The sequence below is a fragment of the Marmota monax genome, unplaced genomic scaffold, assembly GCF_021218885.2.
Source record: "Marmota monax isolate L192 unplaced genomic scaffold, Marmota_monax_Labrador192_F-V1.1 WCK01_AAM20220418_F8-fsc02111, whole genome shotgun sequence".
Classification (NCBI taxonomy): Eukaryota; Metazoa; Chordata; class Mammalia; order Rodentia; family Sciuridae; genus Marmota; species Marmota monax.
The window spans coordinates 586-24,512 of NW_026695002.1; the positions used below are offsets into that span (position 1 = coordinate 586).

Here is a 23,927-nt window from a genome sequence, read left to right on the forward strand (position 1 = left end):
CATACAAGGATTTGTGCTGACATATCTCCAGTATGTAGATATCAAATATATGTTGTTTTTTTAGCTATTCAGTTCTTGCACTAATGTGCTTTTAAAAAAAAGGCCGACTACAACTCAGTTGTATATTAACCAGTTAATATGATTACTTTTTAAAATGACATAATATCCTTCTTGTATGAACACCAATAACTTTCCCATGATTCTGCAGTGACTGGCATGAATGACTGATTCACATTGTCTTCTATTCTGCTGCTTGGAAATTACACATTGTTCACACACACACAAAAAAATGTACATAATTGATCATGGTTCATGTTCATTCCAATCACAGTGCTGTTCATTCTTTCCTTGTATCATCACCTGTCATTTTTTGGTCATCTTCAACAGTGGTTCCATGAGACTTCAGCATGAAGAATGTCACTGAAGTATCTGTATTTGTGTTGAAGGGCTTCACTGACAATCCTGAACTGCAGATTTTCTTCTTCCTCCTGTTTCTAGCAATTTACATTTTTACTCTCATGGGAAATTTAGGACTGATTTTATTAGTCATTGGGGATTCCCGGCTGCACAACCCAATGTACTATTTTCTGAGTGTACTCTCTTCCATAGATGCCTTCTATTTGTCTGTTATCACTCCAAATATGTTGGTCGACTTTTTGTCAAGGGAGAAAACCATTTCATTTGGTGCCTGTGCAGCCCAGATGTTTTTTGCTGTAACCTGTGGAACCACAGAGTGCTTTCTCTTGGCTGCCATGGCTTATGATCGCTATGTGGCCATCTACAACCCACTTCTGTATTCAGTGAGCATGTCACCCAGGGTCTATGTGCCACTCATCTTGGCTTCCTGTGTTGGTGGAATTCTGCATGCTATAACACACACCACAGCCACTTTCAGCCTGTCCTTCTGTGGATCCAACATAATCAACCACATCTTCTGTGACATCCCTCCTCTCCTTGCAATTTCCTGTTCTGACACTCGCCCCAACCAGCTATTGCTCTTCTACTTTGCTGGCTCTATTGAGATATGTACTATACTAATTGTCCTGATCTCTTATGGTTTCATTCTGTTGGCTATTCTGAGAATACTCTCTGCTGAAGGGAAGAGGAAAGTCTTTTCTACATGTGGCTCTCACTTAACTGTAGTGTGCGTTTTTCATGGCACTGCTGTATTCATTTATGTAAGACCAACATCCAACTATGCTTTGGAGCATGACATGGTAGTTTCAATATTTTACACCACTTTTATTTCCATGTTGAATCCCCTTATCTACAGTTTGAGGAACAAAGATGTTAAAGAAGGAATGCAGAAAGTGTTTGGGAATATTTGGCCTATCAATAAACTCTATTTTTCTCAATAGACATTCATTAAACAAATTGGGAATGATACGTTTGTCAATATCGTAGAGTTCCTGAAAATATTTGTTTCCTTGTATTGATGTAATTCTATTATTTGTGGACATTTGAAATACTAATAATGGTCATTTGTTTTTTGTTTTGTTCTAAATGTAGAATCATCTATTTCCTTTTTGCTATGTTCATACTTAAATTTGTATACACATATGTAAGTACATAATGCTGATACTAAGTGAAATGTCCAAAACTGCAAAGCAAACTTGAATTTATTTATGTAATCTTCAATACTCTGTATATTGTTTTCTGCCTAAATTATAAAGTATACTATAGCATTTGTGTTGATGAATAATTTTATCATGTCAACCAACTTGGTCAAGAACTATATTAAACCAAAAGAAAAAAAGTCACTATTGCCATAAGCCCAGGACATCTTCCATGGAATCTTAGGTACCTGGATGCAGTCAAAGCAATCTGCTGAATCCTTATTTCTATCCAACAATCTATTAAGCCTTGTGGTTCAGACACCAAAGATAACATGCTCACATTCTAGAATCACATCCATAGCATGATTGGTGAAGTGAATTTCTTCTTCTTTTATTTTGTCTTCCATAGTAGTATGGAGATGAAGCCTTTCTTTAATTCCTCTCAGACAATTGAAATAGATGTTAGCAGTTTTCAAGTTTATTCTTAAACATGAGAATAAGAAAAGAAAAGCACACTTCAGAGAATAATGTACAACTGGATGATAGATTGTGTTCTTTCCCGAACTCAGCACACATCTCTCATGATGAGATTCCCTACATACAGCTTTGCCCCCTGCTCAGCTTTGGCTCTGTTCTTGATTCTACCACTCTGAGAAGCTCTTGCAGATGGTATGGCTTCTTGTCACCCAGATACAATAATGAATGTTCTGTGATCTCTAATGTGTTCATCTTTAAACCTGCTTCCATTAAACTGAGCACAGATATGTCTCCATTAAATTTGTTTCAGTGATTTTTTTTCTTTTCTTCCATCTTCTTGTATTACTTTTAAATTATTTTTAACTCCATATCCTCTCTCAAGTGTTTCTTATTTTATTCACTGCAGTAGGACAATACATTCATTATATAGAATACAACCAAAAGATATTTTTCTGAAATTGGATTGATAAATTTAAATAAGACTGTAACAGACAATACTGAATATCCTACTTATTGCACATAAGTAAGGGTATCTCAATTATAATGATAATCCCCCAGATGAAGGGGGATTATAATTAAAATATACATAAATTTGTATCAAGGTAATTTACATGAAAATTTCTCTTAAACACCTATGAAAATAGAAATTAAGAAAAGCAAAACAACAGCAAATTGCCCATTTTTTTCCCTCACTGGATGTATGAGGGGGAGGATAGAGATTGGGGTAAGTTGCCTGTATTTATCCTGCTTGATCTGATTTCTACCTATTCATCATTTTAGCTGTGACACTGAGGCAAAGTCACTGTAAATGTCAGAAATGTAAATGGATTAAATTTTCCAATTAAAAGATATAGAGTGAATGAAGGCATTACAAAATAAGAACCTATTATATGTTTCTTTTAAGGGCTCAACTTTATATCTAAGTAAATGCTTGGGTTGGTATTTAAGAATAAAGGAAGACATCCCTTGCATTTGGAATCCACAAGAGAAAAGAAGTAAGGATATTTGTAACAAATAAAATGTACTTAAAATAAGAAGCAATGAGAATACATAAGTACAATTATTATAAAATGATAAAAGGGTCATTCCAACTAATGTAAATAGAATTCTAAATTTTTATGTATCCAAAATCAAAGAACCCAAGTAAATATAAATATTAAAGAGAGATTACAATGTCTTTTTCTTTAAAGATAATAATACTGTAATAACATAATCCTAGGAAAATTTAATGCTCCATTTTCAACAATGGATATATAATTTAGGAAGAAAATTAATGGAGAAGCAAAATTCAAAATGCTTCTTGAACTGAGCAGACCCAATATCTACAGAAAATTCTATGCAACACTTGAAGACTACACATCCATCTCATCAGCACATGGCATGTTATGTAGAACACATTACATGATCAACTACAGAAAAGTATGAACAAATATTGTAATCAAAATCATATTTTTTCCAATCAAAATACAAGAAATATAGATATTATTGAAAAGATATTCTTTGGACAATATAAAATTACATGAAACTGAAATCACTTTGAATAAACTAATGGATCAAGGGAGAAAAAAAAATTTAAATGTTCCATGAAATAAATTAAGATACAGACGGAACACAGAAAGAAACAAAACCTTGGGATCTGGAAAATCAATATGAAATTCTGAGTTTTACCAAGCAATGTTTACATCAAAAATTAGAAAAAAACATAAACACCCTATCAGTGCATCACAAGGAAGAGGAATAATGATAAGAAAAAGAGGATGTTAGAAGGAAAATAAACGATAAATAGTAGAACCTAAATAAATGATACTGAGACCAACAGGATTGCAAACTATCCACAAAATGTGTTTATAGTTTCTTCAAAACTATCAGAAGTACTGACTCACCCATACTGAGACTAAGAAAAGCAACAAAATACTTAATTAAATAAAATAATGGATAAATAGGGAAAAGGGATATAGCTCAGTGGTTGAACATCGACCTAACATGCTCAGCCTATGGGTTCAAACCATTGTGAGGAAACAAAAAGTGGGAGATAATACCACATGACACCTCGGAAATACAAAGGGTCGCCAGAGATTTTATGATCATGCCTCAATTTGAAAACATAGTGAAAATATTTTATCATAGAAAATCTCAGGAGAAAACATTTACCTTCTGGTTTCTAAGAGTTAAAGGATAACTAACACTAACTCTTCTTAATTTGTTCCAAAAAATAAAAGAGGGAGAAATTTTTTCTAACACATTCTATGAAATAAGCAATACCCTGACATCAAAACCTTACAAGGACGTGGCATAAAAAGTTTTGCCTAATATCCTTGATCAAAAAAGATACAATAATGCTCAACAAAATTACAACAAGTCAAAAGCAGCAGCAAGTTCAATAGCTTTTTCAGTATTATCATGTGAAATTATTCTCAGGGATTCAAGCATGTGTCAATATATGAAATTCTATGAATGTGCTACACTTTAGCACCAGAATGAACATCAAAAACCCTATGTATGATTATCTCCACATGTACAGAAAATGTGTTTCACAAAATAAAAACACTGGTCATGCAGAAATGGAAGAGAATAGACCTCAATATCATGAAGACCATATGCAACTAACCAGTTGCTAATGTGATACTGAAAGATGAAAAACTGAATCTCCCTTTCCAGGATCTGAAACAAGGGTATCCACTTCCTCCATTTTTTTTCACCAGCCAGAATGACCAGGCAAGAAAAAAACACAAAAGACACCTGAATGAGAAAAGCAGAAGTCAAACTGCAACTGCTTGTAGCAACATGATCTGATACACAGAAAATCTAAAGGATTGCAGCAAAATACTCTTAGAACTAATAAAAATGCACCAATGTTGCAGAATACAAAACCTAGGGGGTTTGCTTGATATGGAAATGGGGAGAGAAGTGGAATTCACAAAGGCTACTAATATAAATAAAGATTTAGGAAAAATATTAACAAACAAAGTGAAAAATCCCTAAAGTGAACACTATGGAATATTAATGAAATAAATTAAAGTCACAGTAAAATGGAAAAAAAGTATCCCATATTCCTCTGCTGGAAGAATAAATAATCTTAAAACATCCATGATATCCCAAAAGATTCATAGATTTAAGGCAATTCCTATGAAGATACTGAAGTAGGACAAAATAGGCTGGACACCTGAGAAAACTTCAGGAAGCAGGATAATTGACTGCAGGATTCAGAGGTGGCTCTAGCCTAAGGATTCTTCCTCTCAACAAAGCTTTTGGGAATTCTTTGAACTTCATACCGAGTGGGATGGATCCTTGGAGGTTCACATAACAAGTTCTTTCTCTTCCATTTCCTAGATCAGACACAGGTTTTGCAAGTTTTTACCAAGAAAACAGAGATAATATCTTTTTTTGTACAACAAGCTTGCAGACTCACTCTGTCACACCTTTTGTGTGCAAACCTGTCATTTACAAGAAAGAGGAAACACCAACCACAATAACCTTGGCAGACATCCTGCTGATTTGGCAAGAGGAAAAGCTTAATTATGGCAAGGATCTTTTGGATGGGGGTGTCTGGCCAGCTATAATACCATTGTACTAATTCACAGGACTAGAAAAAGTTGCCCAAGATTTATAAAGAAAGACACACACACACACACACACACACAAACACGCACACCCCAACAGCAAAAGCCATCATGACCCATAAGACTAAAGTGAGAGTCATTACACTGCCTTATTTCAAAAGATACTACAAAGCTACAACAGTCACATGATCTATATTCAGCCTAAAAACAGATCTTCAGCATACAGGGACAGATTAGAGAGACTAAATGAGCCCATGCATCTCATGCTACCAGATGTTCAAAAGAAGAGCTAAGAAGATGTTAGGGAAAACGACAGTCTTTTCAAGAAAAACTGCTTGTAGAAGAGAGTATGTTCATTCAGAAGAATAAAACTGGACGTGTATCTCTCCTTTTACTAAAATTAACTTGTAATGGATTAAAGACTTAAATGGAAGACCTGGAAACAAGAAACTACCAGAAGATTATGTAGGGGAGATACTTCAGAACATTGAAATGGGAAAGGATTTACTAGGAAGACCTCAAAAGCACAAAAGAAAATTATAAGTAGACAGTTAGTATTATTTCAAACCATAAAGTTTTTGTGAAGTGAAGGAAATGCTCGTCAGAGTGAACAGACAACCTGTGGAGTAGAAGAAAATACAAGTATTCTATACATCTGACAAGGGGTAAAAGCTCAGACTCCATAAACAATGTCAAAAATCAATAGCTAAAGCTCCCAAATAACCCATATTAGAAATAAATGATAGATTTATTTTGATATTTCTGAAAAGAGGATATACAAATGGAGAACAGAAAAATGAAAAAAATGTTCAGTATCACTCATCACCTGGGAGGTTCAAATCAAAGCCATAAAGAAATGTCATCTTAAAAGAGTAAAAGGGACTATTACCAAATACAGTAACAAACAAATAAAAAAATACAAATGATAACATACTCATGTAAATACATGAACAATATGGAAGGCTTGTATTCTGTTGATGGAATGTTGTTAGAACATGTTGTCAGAACATGCATTATAGCAAAATAAAATATCATTCTGCAATGATCTCTAGTCATCCCTCTGCTTTGCACATATAAAGAAAATGGAATCAGCATATTGAAGAGACTTCTAAACTCCAGTGTTATTGGCACCACTTTTCACAATAGCCACACTGGAAGCAAGTAAGTGCTCACAAACAGATGCAGGTATATAGAGTATGCTATACACATACACAATGGAATGTGATTCGCACAGAGGAAGCAATGAAATGCTTTAATTTGGGACAACATGGGTGGAATGGGAGATCATTGTGTTATTCAAAACAACATATAAATATATATCTATAAATGTCTAACCAGCTTTAAATATTACATCATGAATACAGACATAGAAGAATTACATGTTAACCAATTAATATGTACAAATTTATATTTTCATGTATCAGATGAAAATGAATTTATTAACATCCTCACACGTGATTTGAATTACCTCCCTGGCTGGGTGAGAGGCGCTTAGACACAGCTGTGTTAAAGCCTTCCCCACCCTTTCCTAGGTCGGAGGGCTTCTCTTTGCAGAGACATGCCTGGCCACTGATCTGAAGACCCAATCGTCACCCCTGAGCTTGGGATGCTGCCCCCCTTAATCTTCATTGGATGAGATTTTTCCCTGGAAATTTTTTGTTCCCCAATAAAAGCTCACTCCCTGATGTGTTCTCCCTTTCTCGCTAGCCTCTTCTGTAAACCTCGCTACTGCATTAGGTGGCTGGAGGTGGGAGCTAGGAGAAGCTGTCTCGGAGCTGGTATTAAAGGTAATGAGAGTCTGTCTCTTTAATTTAAAATTCCCTAGTAATTTGTTATGAACTGAACCTTCTTTCATGAAGCCAGCGCTGGTCGCATGGCAGATTAATTAACTAAGAGACATTTTTAAAATAAAGTACTTCCATGAAAAATAAATTCTGGGCAATGGAACACAATCAGCAAACTAGAAACAAAACCATGCATATAGGGCCACTGATATTCAACAATGATTTCAAGAATACACATTTGGCAAAAGATAGTATCCTCAACAAACCATTTTAGTACATCCAAATATCCACATGCAAAAGAATGTAGTCAGACTTTCCAACTATGCCATGTAGGTATATCAACTTAATATGAATTAAATATTTAATCCTAAGCCCTAAAAAAGATACTCATAACAGATAATGGCCATAATTTCTTCATGACCATAAGAAAGCTAAGTGGGAAGAAAAAATGGTGAGTGACTCTCTATGCAACTAAAAATCTCTGTCAGGCAAAGAATCAATTAGCACAGTGAAAAGGCAGGTGATAAATGGGATGAAATATTTACAAACTGCAATTTAATATGAAATGAATATAAAAAATATATGAGGAAGGATTGGGGTGAGGCTCAGTGGTAGAACACTAGGCCAGAATACATAAGGCCCTGGATTCCATCCACAGCATCACAAAAATGAATAAATAAGTAAGTAAATTTATTAAAAAGTAAAAGTAATCTATAAAATATTACACAATCAGTAATTTAAAAATAATCACAGGATCTGACTATACTTTATGTAAAGAAGAAAATGGCCAAAACATATGTGGACAAGATGCTCAACATCACCAATAGTTAGGGAAAAGCAATCATGAAATATTTAAAACACAGGACAGAGAACATTATTTACTCATTAAAGAGCATCAGCTTGGGCCTCAACCAGAATGGTTTACTTTTTGTTATGAAGCAAATCATTAAACTGTTCTGTGGAAACAAGTTAATTTGGGTCTATTCCCCGTGGGACATCTGCTGTGGGCTTCCTCAACAGTTCCTTCAGGGGATGAAAGCAGTTTAAATTTTCCACATTTACAGTTCACCCAAGCTTCTATTTGCTGATCCTTTGGTAAGAGAAAATTTAAAATATTTTGAAGGGTATTTTGGCACTAGAATGTAGGCTAGCAAGTATAGGTCTATTATTTGGTACCAATCATTTAAGCTACCAAAGAAGAAGCAAGAAATAGTTCTTTCTTTTGCATGTGTGGATCACTTATATTTATTAAGATCTAATTTATTAAGAGTTCTGACTAGGAATTTAAACCCCAACTACCTGGGGAAAAAAAGAAAAGTGGAAAATATCAAATCTATGTTTACTACACTACAAGTGAGCTTCTTATTGTGTATGTGCTTTCATGCAGATGATGAAGGAAGATAGTTCGCAGTAAGACAATCATGAATCTATCAACAGAGGGTAAGAAAACAGGACATTTTCCACTCTGTGGGGTCTTCTATGTTGGTATAGTTGTAAAAGGACAGTATTGGTAAAAGTCACATACCTACTACATAATCTCGTAGTCTCTTCAGAACTCTATATATTTTATATCATTTCTGTTAGGTTTAATGGCTTAAAAAACCCAGAAACATAAAATTGAGACTTGCTTTAATTTCCTGGGAAAGGGTGTTGCTTGTGGCATACTCCAGTGGCACAGTGAAACTAAGGTATTAAAAGGAACAGGAAAAGAGTTTTGTGAAATGCATCCACTCTGGAGGGAGATCTGGCACTGAATGTTGTGTCTGGCGAGAATTCATACCCTATTTGAATCAAATGTATGATATGTCAAGATCATTGTATTGTCTTGAACAACTAATAAAAAAAAAGAAAACATTCATATCTGCTTTCAGAGATACAAATAATAAGACTGATACTATTTCCCTAAAAAAAAAAGTCACAAAAGGCAAAAGAGCATAAGATGCACACAGGAACATTTCTGTACCGAGTTAGACAAATGGGTATTACAATTTTCTCCTCCTTTGCACACTCAGTATTTGCTGATGAAGCCCAATATAATTGGTGTTTTCTATTATTAATTGAGTTGGATTTGTTGAAGTAGACCTAGATTAGATTTATAACTTGATTTTGTATTATCTTTAAGAATCACAGTTAGGCTCCCCAAGTAACTGATTTCTTTGAGCATGTGCTAATATTGATGTATCAAATAATATTACTATCTTAGCATATAGAATATATGCTTCTTTCAAGAAGAATTTAGCTGAAAACATATAATTTTTTAGAGTGAAATTAAGCCCCCTGTAACATAGAAAATGGAATAGTAATTTTCACGAGTGTATGAGTGTTGCTTTTTTTTTCCGCACAAATAATCCAACGCACAGGGCTTTTTATTCTCTGAAGAAAAAATCAGGGATACAAAGTGTAGGTACAGGAAAAATATGACAGCCTTGTGTGATTGAATGCAATTAATCCCCAGAGAATACTGTGTAAACACACACTTTTTGAAACAAAGTTTTTTGTCCCTTAATATTTCCTGCAATCTTGTAAAAAATATGTTAGGGTGCAGATTCTTCACATGAATGCTTTATGGAAAATCATTGAATGCAATTGTTGAAAGATGTAGAATTCTGATTTTATTCCACGATTTGCCTCTGACATAACATCTCAAGTACATATATACCTATACATATATAGTATATCTATTAAATATATATTTATCAAGTATATACACTTTTCAAATAAGTATTTATGAATACTCAAATATATTGAAAGTATAAACATAAAAATATATTAATTAAATATATATCAAAAATACAGATGTATATTTATATTTAGATATGTATTTATCAAGTATATTTATGTATATTTACATATGTATCAAATATATTCATATATTTATCAAATACATATATTTTATATTTGCATACTTTAGGAGGCATGTCAGAGCAAAACATTGGAAAAAAATTAGAATTCTACATATTGCAACAAACACACACACATTTTAGCTACACTCTTCTTGCTTTAGTGTGGTTTTATATGGAAAGAGCTAATGCAACTCAATGGTACAATAACCACTGGACCTGATCATTTAAAGAAAATGGCACAATGTGTAACTGTGTTAATACCCATAACTCCAAATCAGTTGATTCACATTTCTTCTGATATGGTGTTTGGAAATTATACACTGTCAAAATACAATCATACACATTTATAAGCATGGTTCATGTTTCTTACAGTCATTGTGTTGTTCATACTTCCTAGTATCATCAGCTGTCAGTTTATGATCATCTTCAAGTGTGTTCCATGAGATTTCAGCATGAAGAATGTCACTGAAGTAACTGTATTTGTGTTGAGGGGCTTCACTGACAATCCTGAACTGCAGATCTTCTTCTTCCTCCTGTTTCTAGCAGTTTACCTTTTTACTCTCATGGGAAATTTAGGACTCATTGTACTGGTCATTGGGGATTCCTGGCTGCACAACCCAATGTACTATTTTCTGAGTGTACTGTCTTTAATAGATGCCTGCTATTCCTCTGTTATCACTCCAAATATGTTGGTAAACTTTTTGTCAAGGGAGAAAACCATTTCATTTGGTCCCTGTGCAGCCCAGATGTTTTTTGCTGTAACCTGTGGAACCACAGAGTGCTTTCTCTTGGCTGCCATGGCTTATGACCACTATGTGGCCATCTACAACCCACTTCTGTATTCAGTGAGCATGTCACCCAGGGTTTATGTGCCACTCATCGTGGCTTCGTTTGTTAGTGGAATTCTGCATGCTATAACACACACCACAGCCACTTTCAGCCTGTCCTTCTGTGGATCCAACATAATCAACCACATCTTCTGTGACATCCCTCCTCTCCTTGCAATTTCCTGTTCTGACACTCGCCCCAATCAGCTTCTGCTCTTCTACTTTGCTGGCTCTATTCAGTTATGTACTATATTAATCATCCTGATCTCTTATGGTTTTATTCTGTTGGCTATTCTGAGAATACGCTCTGCTTAAAAAAAAAAACAAAGTCTTTTCTACCTGTGGTTCTCACTTAACTGTAGTGTCCATTTTTTATGGTACTGCTGTGTTCATATATGTGAGACCAACAACCAATTCTGCTTTGGAGCATGACATGGTAGTTTCAATATTTTACACCACTTTTATTTCCATGTTGAATCCTCTCATCTACAGTTTGAGGAACAAAGATATTAAACAAGAAATGAGGAAAGTGTTTGGGAATAATCAACTTATCAATAAAGTCTGTCTTTCATAGTAGAAATTCATTGAAAAAATTGAGAATGATACATTTGACAGTATTATTGAGTTCCTGAAAATATTTGTCTCCTTGTATTGATGCAATTCTACTATTTGTGGATATTTGAAATACTAATTATGTGTGTGTTGTTGTAAATGTGGAACCATCTATTTCCTTTTTGCTATTTTCATACTTATATATGTACACACATATGTATGTACATCAAACTGATACTTACAGGTATTTTGATAGTGGAAAAATACAGGGAAATGTTCCTCTGGTGAGCAAACTCCAGGGATGGGAGGTCACAGGTACTCTGTTTCCCACACTTAGAATGCTCAGCAGTTTCTCCTTGAAGCTAGTAAGATAACTATAAAGGTGCAGTATCTAGTTACTATGGTAATATCCTTGGAGAAAAGGGCTCTGTGTCTTAATTAGCTTGGACTTTGATCTCAGTTATCTAGCATGTGGGATTAAAGGAATACTAGACAATAATGTACTCATGGTAGTAACAACCTAATGTAACTTTTGATTTAAATAAACATTGCTGTTTGGAGGGGCAGCCACTCATTCTTTCCCTTTCCTGGCTCTGCATCTTGTATTTGTGTCTCCTTTTATTTATTTTTTTTTTAGTTACTAAGTGAAATGTCCAAAACTACAATCAAAAACTTGCATCTGTTTATGTGATTTTTAAATATTCTTTTTATTTTTTCTTTCTAAATTATAATGTATGGACTATATTATTTGTATTTATGAATAATTTCATCATATCAACTACCTTAATCAAGTACTATGTTAAATCACAGGAAAAAAGTCACCATTTCCATAAACCTAGGACATTTTCCATGGGATTATAGATAACTGAATGCAGTTCAACACAATCTTCTCTATCCTTATTTCTATGCAACAATCTATTCAATCTATTATTCAGACACCAAAGATAGCATACTCGCATTCCAGAGTCACATTCTTGGCATGACTGGTGAGGGTGAATTTCTTCTTTTATGGTGTCTTCCATAGCATAGACATAAAGCCATTCTTTAATTCCTCACAGACAATTGAAATAGACATTAGCAGTTTCAAGATTATACTTAACTATAAGAACAACAAAATAAAAGCACAATTCAGGGAATAAGGTACAACTGGAGGATAGACTTTTTCTTTTTTATTATTTATTTATTTATTTTTCTTGACATATCATATTTCATACATTTGATTTGAGCACGCATCTGTCATGATGAGATTCACTACAGCCATAGCCCCTGTTCAGCTTTGGCTCTGTTTTCCTTGATTCCACCACTCTGAAAAATCTCTTGCAGATGGCGTGGCTCATTGTTACCCTGGCACAAGAATGAAGATTCTGGGATCCCGTACCATGCTCATCTTTAACTAGCTTCCAATACACCCAGTTTTCACTGTATATATATATATATATATATATATATATATATATATATATATATATATATAATTTGTTTTAGTAATGCTTTTTCTTTTCTTCCTTCATTTGTCTTTATTTTTCTTAAATTATTTTGTAACCACATTTCCTCTCTCAAGGGTTTCCTTTTTCATTAATTGCAGTAGGACAATACAATTATTACACAGAGTACAACCAAACAATATTTTTCTAAAATGGGATTAAAAAATTTAAATAACACTGTAACAGACAATATAGAATATCCTACTTATTACACATAAGTAAGTGCATCTCAATTATAATGATGAAGAAGAATATTTTACATGAATTTATATTAAAGTAGTTTGCATTAAATATCCCTTAATCACCTATAAAATAGAGAATAAGGAATATAAAACAAATGCAAATTGGCCCAGTGTTTTTCACTGGATGTCTGAGGCGATGAAAGAGATTGTGGTAAGTTGCCTGTATTCATCCTGCTTGACCTGATCCCTGAGTATCCATCATTTTATCCATGACATGGATGTCAAGTCCTGTTCATAATTATCATAGATGTAAATGGATTAAATATTACAATTATAAGTTGTAGAGTGTATAAAGGCATTAAAAAGGCAAGAAACTACTATATGTTCTCTACAAGGGGTTGAGTTTATATCTAAGTAAAGTTGGGTGGATATTGAAGAATAAAATAAGATATCCCATTCAGATGGAATGTAAAGGGAAAAGACATAGCCATATTTACATCATAAAAAAATGAATTTAAAATAAGAAGCAACAAAAATACAAAAGGATAATTATAAAAGGATAATGGAGTCAAATAAACTAGAGGTAATAAAAATTCTAATTTTTTTTTCTATATTTTTGGGGGATATGTCTTTGGATTTATTTGCAAACAATTGCATGACCTTGGGGTTTTCTTTTTTTATTGATTTTTTTTTTTTAAATCAATGACAGTTGACTGCATTACTGCCGCAGAATGTTAGAGTCTGTAAACAAGTCAGGATGGCGCCTGGCAAATGTTAGAGTCTGTAAACAAGTCAGGATGGTGCCTGGCAAATGTTAGAGTCTGTAAACAAGTCTGGATGGTGCCTGGCATTTTGCCAGAGGGAGTGGTTTGTGAAGTAACGCCAGCAAGCCATTAAGTGTGGAGATTCCTTATTGGTTGACTGATGTATCTAGTTTATGCTAATTAAGATAAGCTGTGCAAAATGTATAAATACCTCTGTTGTTCTACAATAAACGGCTCCCACTCCTGCTGTATCAATCTACACAAGTTGTTCGTCACCCCCCGGTTATTTTGCTGTAGCCAGACTGCGGCACATTACAATTCTTATTACATACATACAGCACAGTTTTTCATATCTCTGGTTGTATATAAAGTATGTTGACACAAATTTGTGTCTTCATACATGTACTGTGGATAATGATGTCTATCACATTCCAGCATCCTTGCTAATCCCCTGCCCCCTCCCACCTCGATGCCCTATCTAGAATTAATCTATTCCTCCCATGCTCCCCCTCCCTAACCCACTAATCAGAGTATCCAAATATATAAAATGTTAGAGTCTGTAAACATGTCAAGATGGCGCCTGGCATTTTGCCAGAGGGAGTGGTTTGTGAAGTAATGCCAGAGAGCCATTAAGTGTGGAGATTCCTTATTGGTTGAATGCTGTATCTAGTTTATGTTAATTAAGATAAGCTGTGTGGAATGTATATATACCCCTCCTGTCCTTCAATAAATGGCTCCCACTCCTGCTGTATCAATGTACACAAGTTCCTCATCACCCCCCCCCCCCGTTATTTTGCTGCTGCAGCCGGACTGCAGCAGATGGTGGACGAGGGTGGAAGAATTTCCAGTGTTGCTGAGAACCTGACGAGACTTCGGATCAAGCTAGCTGCCTGCAGAACTTACCTGGACTGTGATTTAAGCTAGCTGCCTACAGAACTTACCTGGACTGATTTACCTGGACTGTGAGTTAATCTATTGAGACACTGCTTTACCTGAACTGAGACAACAAACTGTAATCTACAACAAATTGTAACTCAGTATCTTTACTAATGGTGTCATTGCTGGTATAATTTTTCTAAGGGCTTCTTGCATGGAACCATCAATTGGCTTGGTATTATGGCATTTTGTATCCTCCCCTTCTGCTTGTAACAGATTATTTATCGTGTTTGTGTAAAACCCACTATGGTCGTTATTTAAATTACATAAAAGGGGGAAATGTTAGAGTCTGTAAACAAGTCAAGATGTAACTGATGTGAATCTGCAATCTGTGTATGGGGTGAAGGTGGGAGTTCATAACCCACTTGAATCAAAGTGTGGAATATGATATGTCAAGAAATTTGTAATGTTTTGAACAACCCACAATAAAAAATTAAAAAAAAAAAAAAAAAGATGGCACCTGGGATTTTGCCAGAGGGAGTGGTTTGTGAAGTAACGCCAGGGAGCCATTAAATGTGGAGATTCCTTATTGGTTGACTGCTGTATCTAGTTTATGTTAATTAAGATAAGCTGTGTGAAATGTATATATACCCCTCCTGTCCTTCAATAAATGGCTCCCACTCCTGCTGTATCAATGTACACAAGTTCCTCGTCACCCCCTGGTTATTTTGCTGCAGCCGGACTGTGGCAATAAATAATACAGAAAGATTACAGTGTCTCTTTTCTTCTTTGGATATAATAATGATACTGTAATAAATTAATACTAGGAGAATTTATTTCTCCACTTTCAGCTATGGGCATATTAAAAAGAATGAAAATTTATGAAGAAACAAGAGTTAAAGTGCTCCTTAGACAAAGCAGGCCCAATAGACATCTACCAAAATTTCCATCAAACACTGAGACTGCACAATCATGTTATCATTACATGGAATGCTCTGCAAAATGCATCACATGACCAACTACAGCCAAGTATAACAAATGTTTTAATTTAAATCATATTATCTTTTTTAATCTAAATACAAAAAAAACCTAGAAATCACAGGAAAGAGATACTTCGGACACTGTAAAATTACTTGAAGAAGAAATAACCTACCTTGGAAAAACTAAAGGATCAAGGGAGAACTCATGAAGAAAATGTAAATGTTTCATGAAATAAATTCAGAGACAGATGCAATATAAACAAACAAACAAAAATATGGGATACAGACAACCAGAATGAAGCAGTGAGGTTATACCAAGCAATCCTACATTAAAAATAAAAAAGAACTCAAGCACCCTATCAGTACATCTCAAAAAACAACAATAAGAAGGAAAACAAAAGGAACAAAAGGAACTGGACAAATGTTTTAGAAGGAAAACTGATAAAGAGTAGAATGTAAATAAATGAAACTGAGACTAACACAAAGCAAACAATCAATAAAATGAATAGCTGTTTCTTCAAAAAGATAAGAAAAATTGACCCACCTGGATTTAGACTAAAAACAGGGATAAAAAGACTTAACTAAATGAAAAGAAATGGATGAATAGGGATCAGGAATGTAGCTTAATGGTTGAACATTTGCCTAGGATACACAAGATACTGGGTTCAAACCCAGTACTAAAGAAGAAAAAAATAATTAATTAGAGTTAATCCCACATGACACCTCAAAACTACAAAAAGTCATCAGAGATTTTTTTTTATGAGCAATTCTCTGTCAGCAAGATTGATAATTTAGAAGAAATGGACAAATTCCTGGATGCACATAACTGATCAAAAACCAACAATGAATTAGGAAGAAATAGAAAATTTGAGTAAACCAGTAAGAAGCAACAAGTTTGAGTTAGGAATGAAAATCTATCACCAATGAAAAGCTCAGGAGAAAACATTTCCCTCTGAGTTCTAAAGAGAAAAAAGGTAAATAACTCTTCTTAATTTGTTCCCAGAAATAAAAAAGGCAGAAATTCTTTCTAACACATTCTGTGAAGTTGAAAATACTCTGATACTAAAACCACACAAGGACATGGCATAAAAAAGTATTGGCTGATATCCATAATCCTCAACAAAACTCCAGCAAATCAAATGCAACAGCATATTAAATAACTTTTTCAATATTATCATGTGTGATTATTCTCAGGGATTCAAGAATGTATCAATTTATGAAATTCTCTCTCTCTCTCTCTCTCTCTCTCTCTCTCTCTCTCTCTCTCTCTCTCTCTCTCTCTCTCTCTCTCTCTCTTTCTCTCTCTCTCTCTCTCTCTCTCTCCATGTATGCAAGTAATGTGTTTCATAAAATAAAAACACTGAACATGTAGGAATGGAAGGGAAGGCACCTCAATATCATGAAAACCACATGGAACTAGCCAGTTGCTGATATTATAGTAAAAGGAGGAAAACGGAAATCTTCCTCTCCATGATCTGGAACAAGGGTGACCACTTCCTCCATTTATATTCACCAGTAAGAGCAACCAGGAAAGAAAAAGCAAAAAGGACACCTGAACTGGAAAAGAAGAAGAAGTGAAGCTGTCAATGTTTGTAGATACCATGATATTTTACATAGAAAATCCAACAGGTTTCATCCAAATACTCTTAGAATTAATAACATTGCAGGAATGTTATGGAACACAAAATCAAAACAAAAAAACCAGGAGCTTTGCTTTATGACCAAATGAAATCATCTGCAATGCAAGTAAGATAGAAGCACCATGCACAAAACCTACAAATATAAATGAAAATCTTGAAACAAAAATCAACAAGCAAATTGAAAAAAAATACCTAAAATGAATACTATGAAATATTAACAAATAAATTGAAATCACAATAAAATTTTTTAAAATCCCATATTCCTAGGCTGGAAGAATAAATTATCTTAAAATGTCCATGTATTCCAAATGACTCCTAGATTAAAGGCAATTGCTGTGAAGATATCACCGCACTGATTCACAGAACTAGAAAATGTTGCCCAAGATTTATACAGAAACACACACACATACACACACACACACATCCCAACAGCCAATGCCAACATGACCAAGAAGAGCAAAGAGGAAGTCAGTAGGCTCCCTGATTCAAAATACATTACAAAGCTGCAGTAATCAGATGAGCTATATCAGCCTAATAACAGATCCTCAGTCCAATGGGACAGGATAGAAAGAAATGAACTCCTATGTCTCAAGCCACATGAGGTTCAAGAGAAGTGCTAGGGACACACATTAGGGAAAAAGTCTTTTTGACAAAAAATTCTAGGAGAAGTGGATATCTGCATTCCAAAAGACAACACTGGTCCCCCCTCTCTCTCTCTCTCCTTAGTTACTAAAATCAATTTGAAATGGATTATTAAAGACTTTATTGGGAGATTTGAAAACAAGAAACTACCAGAAAAATACGTAGGAGAAATACTTCAGAACATTGAAACGGGGAAGGATTTCATAAGGAGACCTCAGTGGCATAAAATAAAATTATAAGTAGATAAATAGAACGATTTCAAACCATAGGTTTCTACAAAGTAAAGGAAATGCTCATTAGTGTAAAGAGACAACCTGTGCAGTGGAAGAAAATACAAGGAACCTGTGCCTCTGACAAAGGGTTTGTGTTCTGACTCTATAAAAATGTCAAAAATCAATAGCTGAAAGTCCTAAATAACCCATACTAGAAATACATGATAGATCTAGTTTGACATTTCTGGAAACAAGTCATAAAAGTAGAACAGAAAAATTAAAAACTATTCAAATCACTCATCACCTGGGACAGACATTCAAATCAAAACCATAATCAAATGTCATCTCAAAGGACTAAAAGCGATGGTTACCAAAAACAACAAACAAATGAAAAACAAAAAACAAATGAAAACAAGCTCAGGTAAAAACATAAACAAAAGGGAAGAATTGCACTCTATTGGTGGAATGTTGTCAGAACATGCATTATGGCAAAGTAAAATATCAATCTGCAATGATCTCCAGTCATCCCTCTGCTTTGCACATATAAAGGAAATGGAATCAGCAAATTGAAGAGACTTCTACACTCCAGTGTTATTGGCACCACTGTTCACAATAGCTTCAGCTGGAAGCAACCTAAGTTCTCACCAACAGATGCAGGTATACAGAGTATGCTATATACGTACGTAATGGAATGTGATTTGCACAGAGGAAGCAATGAAATGCTTTAATTTGGGGCAACGTGGGTAGAAAAACAGATCATTATGTTATTTGAAACAATATATAAATATATATCTATAAATATCTAACCAGATTTAAATATTATATCATGAATACAAACATAGAAGCACTACATGTTAACCAATTAATATGTATAAGTTTATGTTTTCATGTGTCAGAAAAAAAATAAATTTATTAACAAAAATAAATAAGTTTTAAAATAAAGTACTGGAATGAAAAATAGATTTTGGGCAACAGACACCATCAGCAAACTAGAAACAGTCAGCACATATGGCCACTGATATTCAACAATCATTTCAAGAACACAGGTTTGGCAAAACATAATATCCTCAACAAATGGTTTTAGTGTATCTAAATATCCACATGCAAAATATTGTAGTCAGACTTTCCAATGATACCATATAGTTATATCAACTTAAAATGAATTAAATATTTAAACCTAAGTCCTAAAAAATACAAAAACAAACAAACAAAAAAACCCTCAAAAACAAAATGGCCATAATTTCTTGGTGGCCATATCAGAGTTGAGCAAAAAAGAAAAGTTGAGTGAGACTATATGCAACTAAAAATCTTCTACCAGACAAAGAAGCAATCAGCACAGTGAAAAGGCAAGTGACAAAATGGTATGAAATGAAATATTTACAAAGTGCAATCTATTGTGAACAATATTTCAAACATACAAGGAAGGACTGTGATGACACTCAGTGGTAGAACACTAGCCCAGAATACGAAAGGCCGTGGGTTAAATCCCCAGCACCACAAAAATAAATACATAAGTAAATAAATAATTAGTAAACAAAAGTCACACCTCAATTGCTACAAAATCAGTTATTTATAAATTATCTAAGGAACTGATTATACTTCATGCAAAGAAGAAAATGGCCAAAAGGTGTGTTCAACATCACCAATATTTAGGGAAATACAAACATAAAATATTTAAAACACAAGTCGGTGACCACTATTCACTGAATAAACAGCATCAGCTTGGCCCTCAGCTAGAATGATTTCGTCTTTGTTATGAATGAATCATTAAACTACTCTGTGGAAACAGAAGATAATTTGGGCATATTCCCTTTGGGACATCTGCTGTGGGTTTCCTCAACAGTTCCTTCAGAGGATGTAAACAGTTTAAATTTGCCACATTTACAATTCACCCAGGCTTATGTTTGCTGATATTTTGGTAAGAGAAAATTTCAGAAATTATGAAGGGTATTTTGGGCATTAGAACCTAGGCTATCAAAGGAAAGTCTGTTACTTGGTACTAGACATTTAAGCTACCAAAGGAGAAGTAATAAGCAGTTCTTTACAGTAGAGATCTCTTATATTAATTAATGTCTAATACAGTAAGATTTCTTCCTAGAAATTTAAATCCAAACTACTTGGAAAAGAAGAAAAGTGGAAAATATTGAATCTATGTTTACTACACAATAAGTGTGCTCCTTACTGCCTGTGTGCTTTCATGCTGATGATGGAGGAAGATAGTTGAAAATAAAGATAATCATGAATCAACACAGGGTAAGAAAATAGGACATTTTCCACTCTGTGGGGTCTTCTTTGTTTATATAATTGTAGAAGGACAGTAAAAGTCACATTCCCACTACACAGTCTTGTAGTCTTTTCAGCTGGCTACTTATTTCATAGCATTTCTTTTAGGTTTAATGGCTTAAGAAATCCTAAAACATAAAATTGAGACTTGCTTTAATTTCCTGGGGAAGGGTGTTGCTTGGGGTAGAGTCCAATGACACAGTGAAGTTCAAATATTATAGGAGACAGGAAAACAGTGTGGCCAATTGAATCCACTCTGGAGGGAGATGAGGCACTGAATGTTTTTTTCTGGTGATTATTATGTGGGAAAGTCCAAAAGGTGAAATAACATACACAAAAGAATGTTTCTGCACTAAGGGTTTAATGAATGGGTATTATCATTTCTCTCTTCATTTTCAGATTTAGAATTTGCTGATGAAGCCCAAGATAATTTGCCATTTCTGTCATCAATTGAGATTGGATTTGTAGAGGTAGATCTGAATTAAATTTACAACTAATTTTATACTATCTTCAAGCATCATAGTTGTTTTCCCTTGATAACTGATTCCTTTGAACCTGGGTTAATATTGATGTATTGAAATAATATTACATTTTTGTAGCGTATAGATGACATCCCTGTCTCAAGAAGAACTTAGCTGAAAACAATTTCCTCAAAGCAAAATCCCCCTGGAACAGAAAATGGAAATGTAATTTTTGATAGTGTATATATTTTTTTTCTTTTTCATAAATAATTAAATTCGCCAGGCTTTTTTACTCTAAAGAGTAATTCAGGGCTATAAAGTGTTGGTACCGGAAAAAATATAATAATCCTGTGTGATTAAATGCATGTTATTCCCAAAGAATACTCTGTAAAAGCAAACTAATTCACCATATTTTTAACACAAAGCTGTTTGTTTTTACTTTAGTATTGTAAAATACATACTAGCGTACAGATTGTTCACATGAATGTTTTAACTCAAATCATTGAATGAAATTGTTGAAAGATGTAGAATTCTGATTCTATTACAAAATTCAGGTCTGACATAAGATCTCAAGTATGTAGATATCAAATATATATATATATATATGTATCAAATATATACTAAATTATCAAATACACATTTATGAATATATGAAATTCAAAATACACTTATCAAATATATATATTTATCAAATATATGTTTTGACTATATATATATATATATATATATATATATATATATATATATATATATATATATACACAATATTGGAAAAGGATCAGAATTCTGCATCTTTCAACACACATACACATTTTTGCTTTAATGTTACTTTATATGGAAAGAGTTAAGGGAACTAAGCAATACAATAACAATTTGTCCTGATCATTTAAAGAAACTGGCACAAGTTTGGTTACTTTTTTAACACCCATAACTTCCAAATGATTCCTCAGTGATGGAAATGATCAGTTGATTCACATTATCTTTTGCTGCTGAGAAATTAGACACTGTAAAGAATATATTCATACACATCTATAGGCACAGTTCTTGTTCCTTCCAGTCATGGTGCTGTTCATTCTTTCTTACTAAGGTCCGCTGTCACTCTATGATCATCTTCAAGTGTGTTTCATGAGATTTCAGCATGAAAAATGTCACTGAAGTAGCTGTATTTGTGTTGAGGGGCTTCACTGACAATCCTGAACTGCAGATCTTCTTCTTCCTCCTGTTTCTACCAATTTACCTTTTTACTCTCATGGGAAATTTAGGACTCATTGTATTGGTCATTGGGGATTCCAGGCTGCACAACCCAATGTACTATTTTCTGGGTGTATTGTCTTCACTAGATGCCTGCTATTCGTCTGTTATCACTCCAAATATGTTGGTAGACTTTTTGTCAAGGGAGAAAACCATTTCATTTGGTGCCTGTGCAGCCCAGATGTTTTTTGCTGTAACCTGTGGAACCACAGAGTGCTTTCTCTTGGCTGCCATGGCTTATGACCGCTATGTGGCCATCTACAACCCACTTCTGTATTCAGTGAGCATGTCACTCATCTTGGCTTCCTGTGTTGGTGGAATTCTGCATGCTATAACACACACCACAGCCACTTTCAGCCTGTCCTTCTGTGGATCCAGTGTAATCAACCACATCTTCTGTGACATCCCTCCTCTCCTTGCAATTTCCTGTTCTGACACTCGCCCCAATCAGCTTCTGCTCTTCTACTTTGCTGGCTCTATTGAGATATGTACTATACTAACCATCCTGATCTCCTATGGTTTTATTCTGTTGGCTATTCTGAGGATACGTTCTGCTGAAGGGAAGCGGAAAGTCTTTTCCACCTGTTGCTATCATCTAACTGCAGTGTCCATTTTTTTTTTTATAGTACTGGTTTATTCATGTATGTAAGACCAACATCCAACTATGCTTTGGAGCATGACATGATAGTATTGATATTTTACACCATATTTATTTCCATGCTGAATCCCCTCATCTACAGTTTAAGGAACAAAGATATAAAAGCAGCAATGAAGAAAGTGTTTGGGAGTAATCAACTTATCAATAAAGTTTGTTTTGCTCAGTAGAAATTAATTGAACAAATTGCAAGTTATACGTTTGACTGTATCATAAGAGTTCCTCAAAGTGTTTCTTTCCTGGTATTGTTGTAATTTTCCTATTTGTGGAAGTTTGAAATACAAAATATGGTCATTTTTTTCTTGTGTTGTTGTAAATATGGAATCATTCATTTGATTTTTCCTATATTCATGATTAAATATGTATACACATAAGTATGTACATCCTGTGATACTAAGTTAAATGTCCCAAATTACAAGGCAAACTTGAATTTATTTATGTAATTTTAATATTATTTATATTATTTTCTGTCTAAATTCTAATGTATCAACTATATTAGATATATTCATGTATAATTTTGTCATGTCAACCAATTTGATCAATTACTATGTTAAAACAAAGAAAAGGTGACCACTTTCATAAGCATAGGACATTTTCCATGGAATCCTAGGTACCTGAATGCAGTTCAAAGCAATCTCCTCTACCCTTATCTCTATGCAACAATTTATTCAGCCTGTGGTTTACACACCAAAGATAACATGCTCACATTCCAGATGCACACCAATGGAATGATTGGTGAAGGTAAATTTCTTTTTGGTGGGAGAGCGGGTTGGGGATGGTACTGGGGATTGATCTCGGGGTCACTTGACCACTGAGCCACATCCCAAGCCTTAATTTGTATTTTATTTAGAGATAGGTCTCACTGAGTTGCTTAGTGCCTTGTTTTTGTTGAGGCTGG

The 23,927-nt window shown here is 34.2% G+C and overlaps 1 protein-coding gene and 2 pseudogenes across 1 annotated transcript; all 3 read left to right on the top strand.

Annotated features, from left to right (window-relative positions):
- Positions 1–407: 407 nt before the first annotated feature.
- On the top strand, positions 408–3,694 carry LOC124081352 (olfactory receptor 5T7-like). The gene is made up of 2 exons (XM_046427559.1): positions 408–1,312; positions 3,649–3,694. The coding sequence occupies exons 1-2, from the start codon at positions 408–410 to the stop codon at positions 3,692–3,694; spliced, it is 951 nt and encodes a 316-aa protein (XP_046283515.1).
- Positions 3,695–10,560: 6,866 nt separating this feature from the next.
- Positions 10,561–11,621, top strand: LOC124081350 (olfactory receptor 5T7-like; annotated as a pseudogene).
- A 10,545-nt stretch (positions 11,622–22,166) lies between these two features.
- Positions 22,167–23,199, top strand: LOC124081351 (olfactory receptor 5T2-like; annotated as a pseudogene).
- The last annotated feature ends 728 nt before the right edge of the window (positions 23,200–23,927 follow it).

Coding starts and splice junctions, on each gene's coding strand:
- LOC124081352 (XM_046427559.1), top strand. CDS start 408: ATGAAGAATGTCACTGAAGTATCTGTATTTGTGTTGAAGGGCTTCACT. Junction 1,313..3,648: donor AAAGAAGGAATGCAGAAAGT/GTTTGGGAATAT, acceptor GACGGAACACAG/AAAGAAACAAAACCTTGGGA.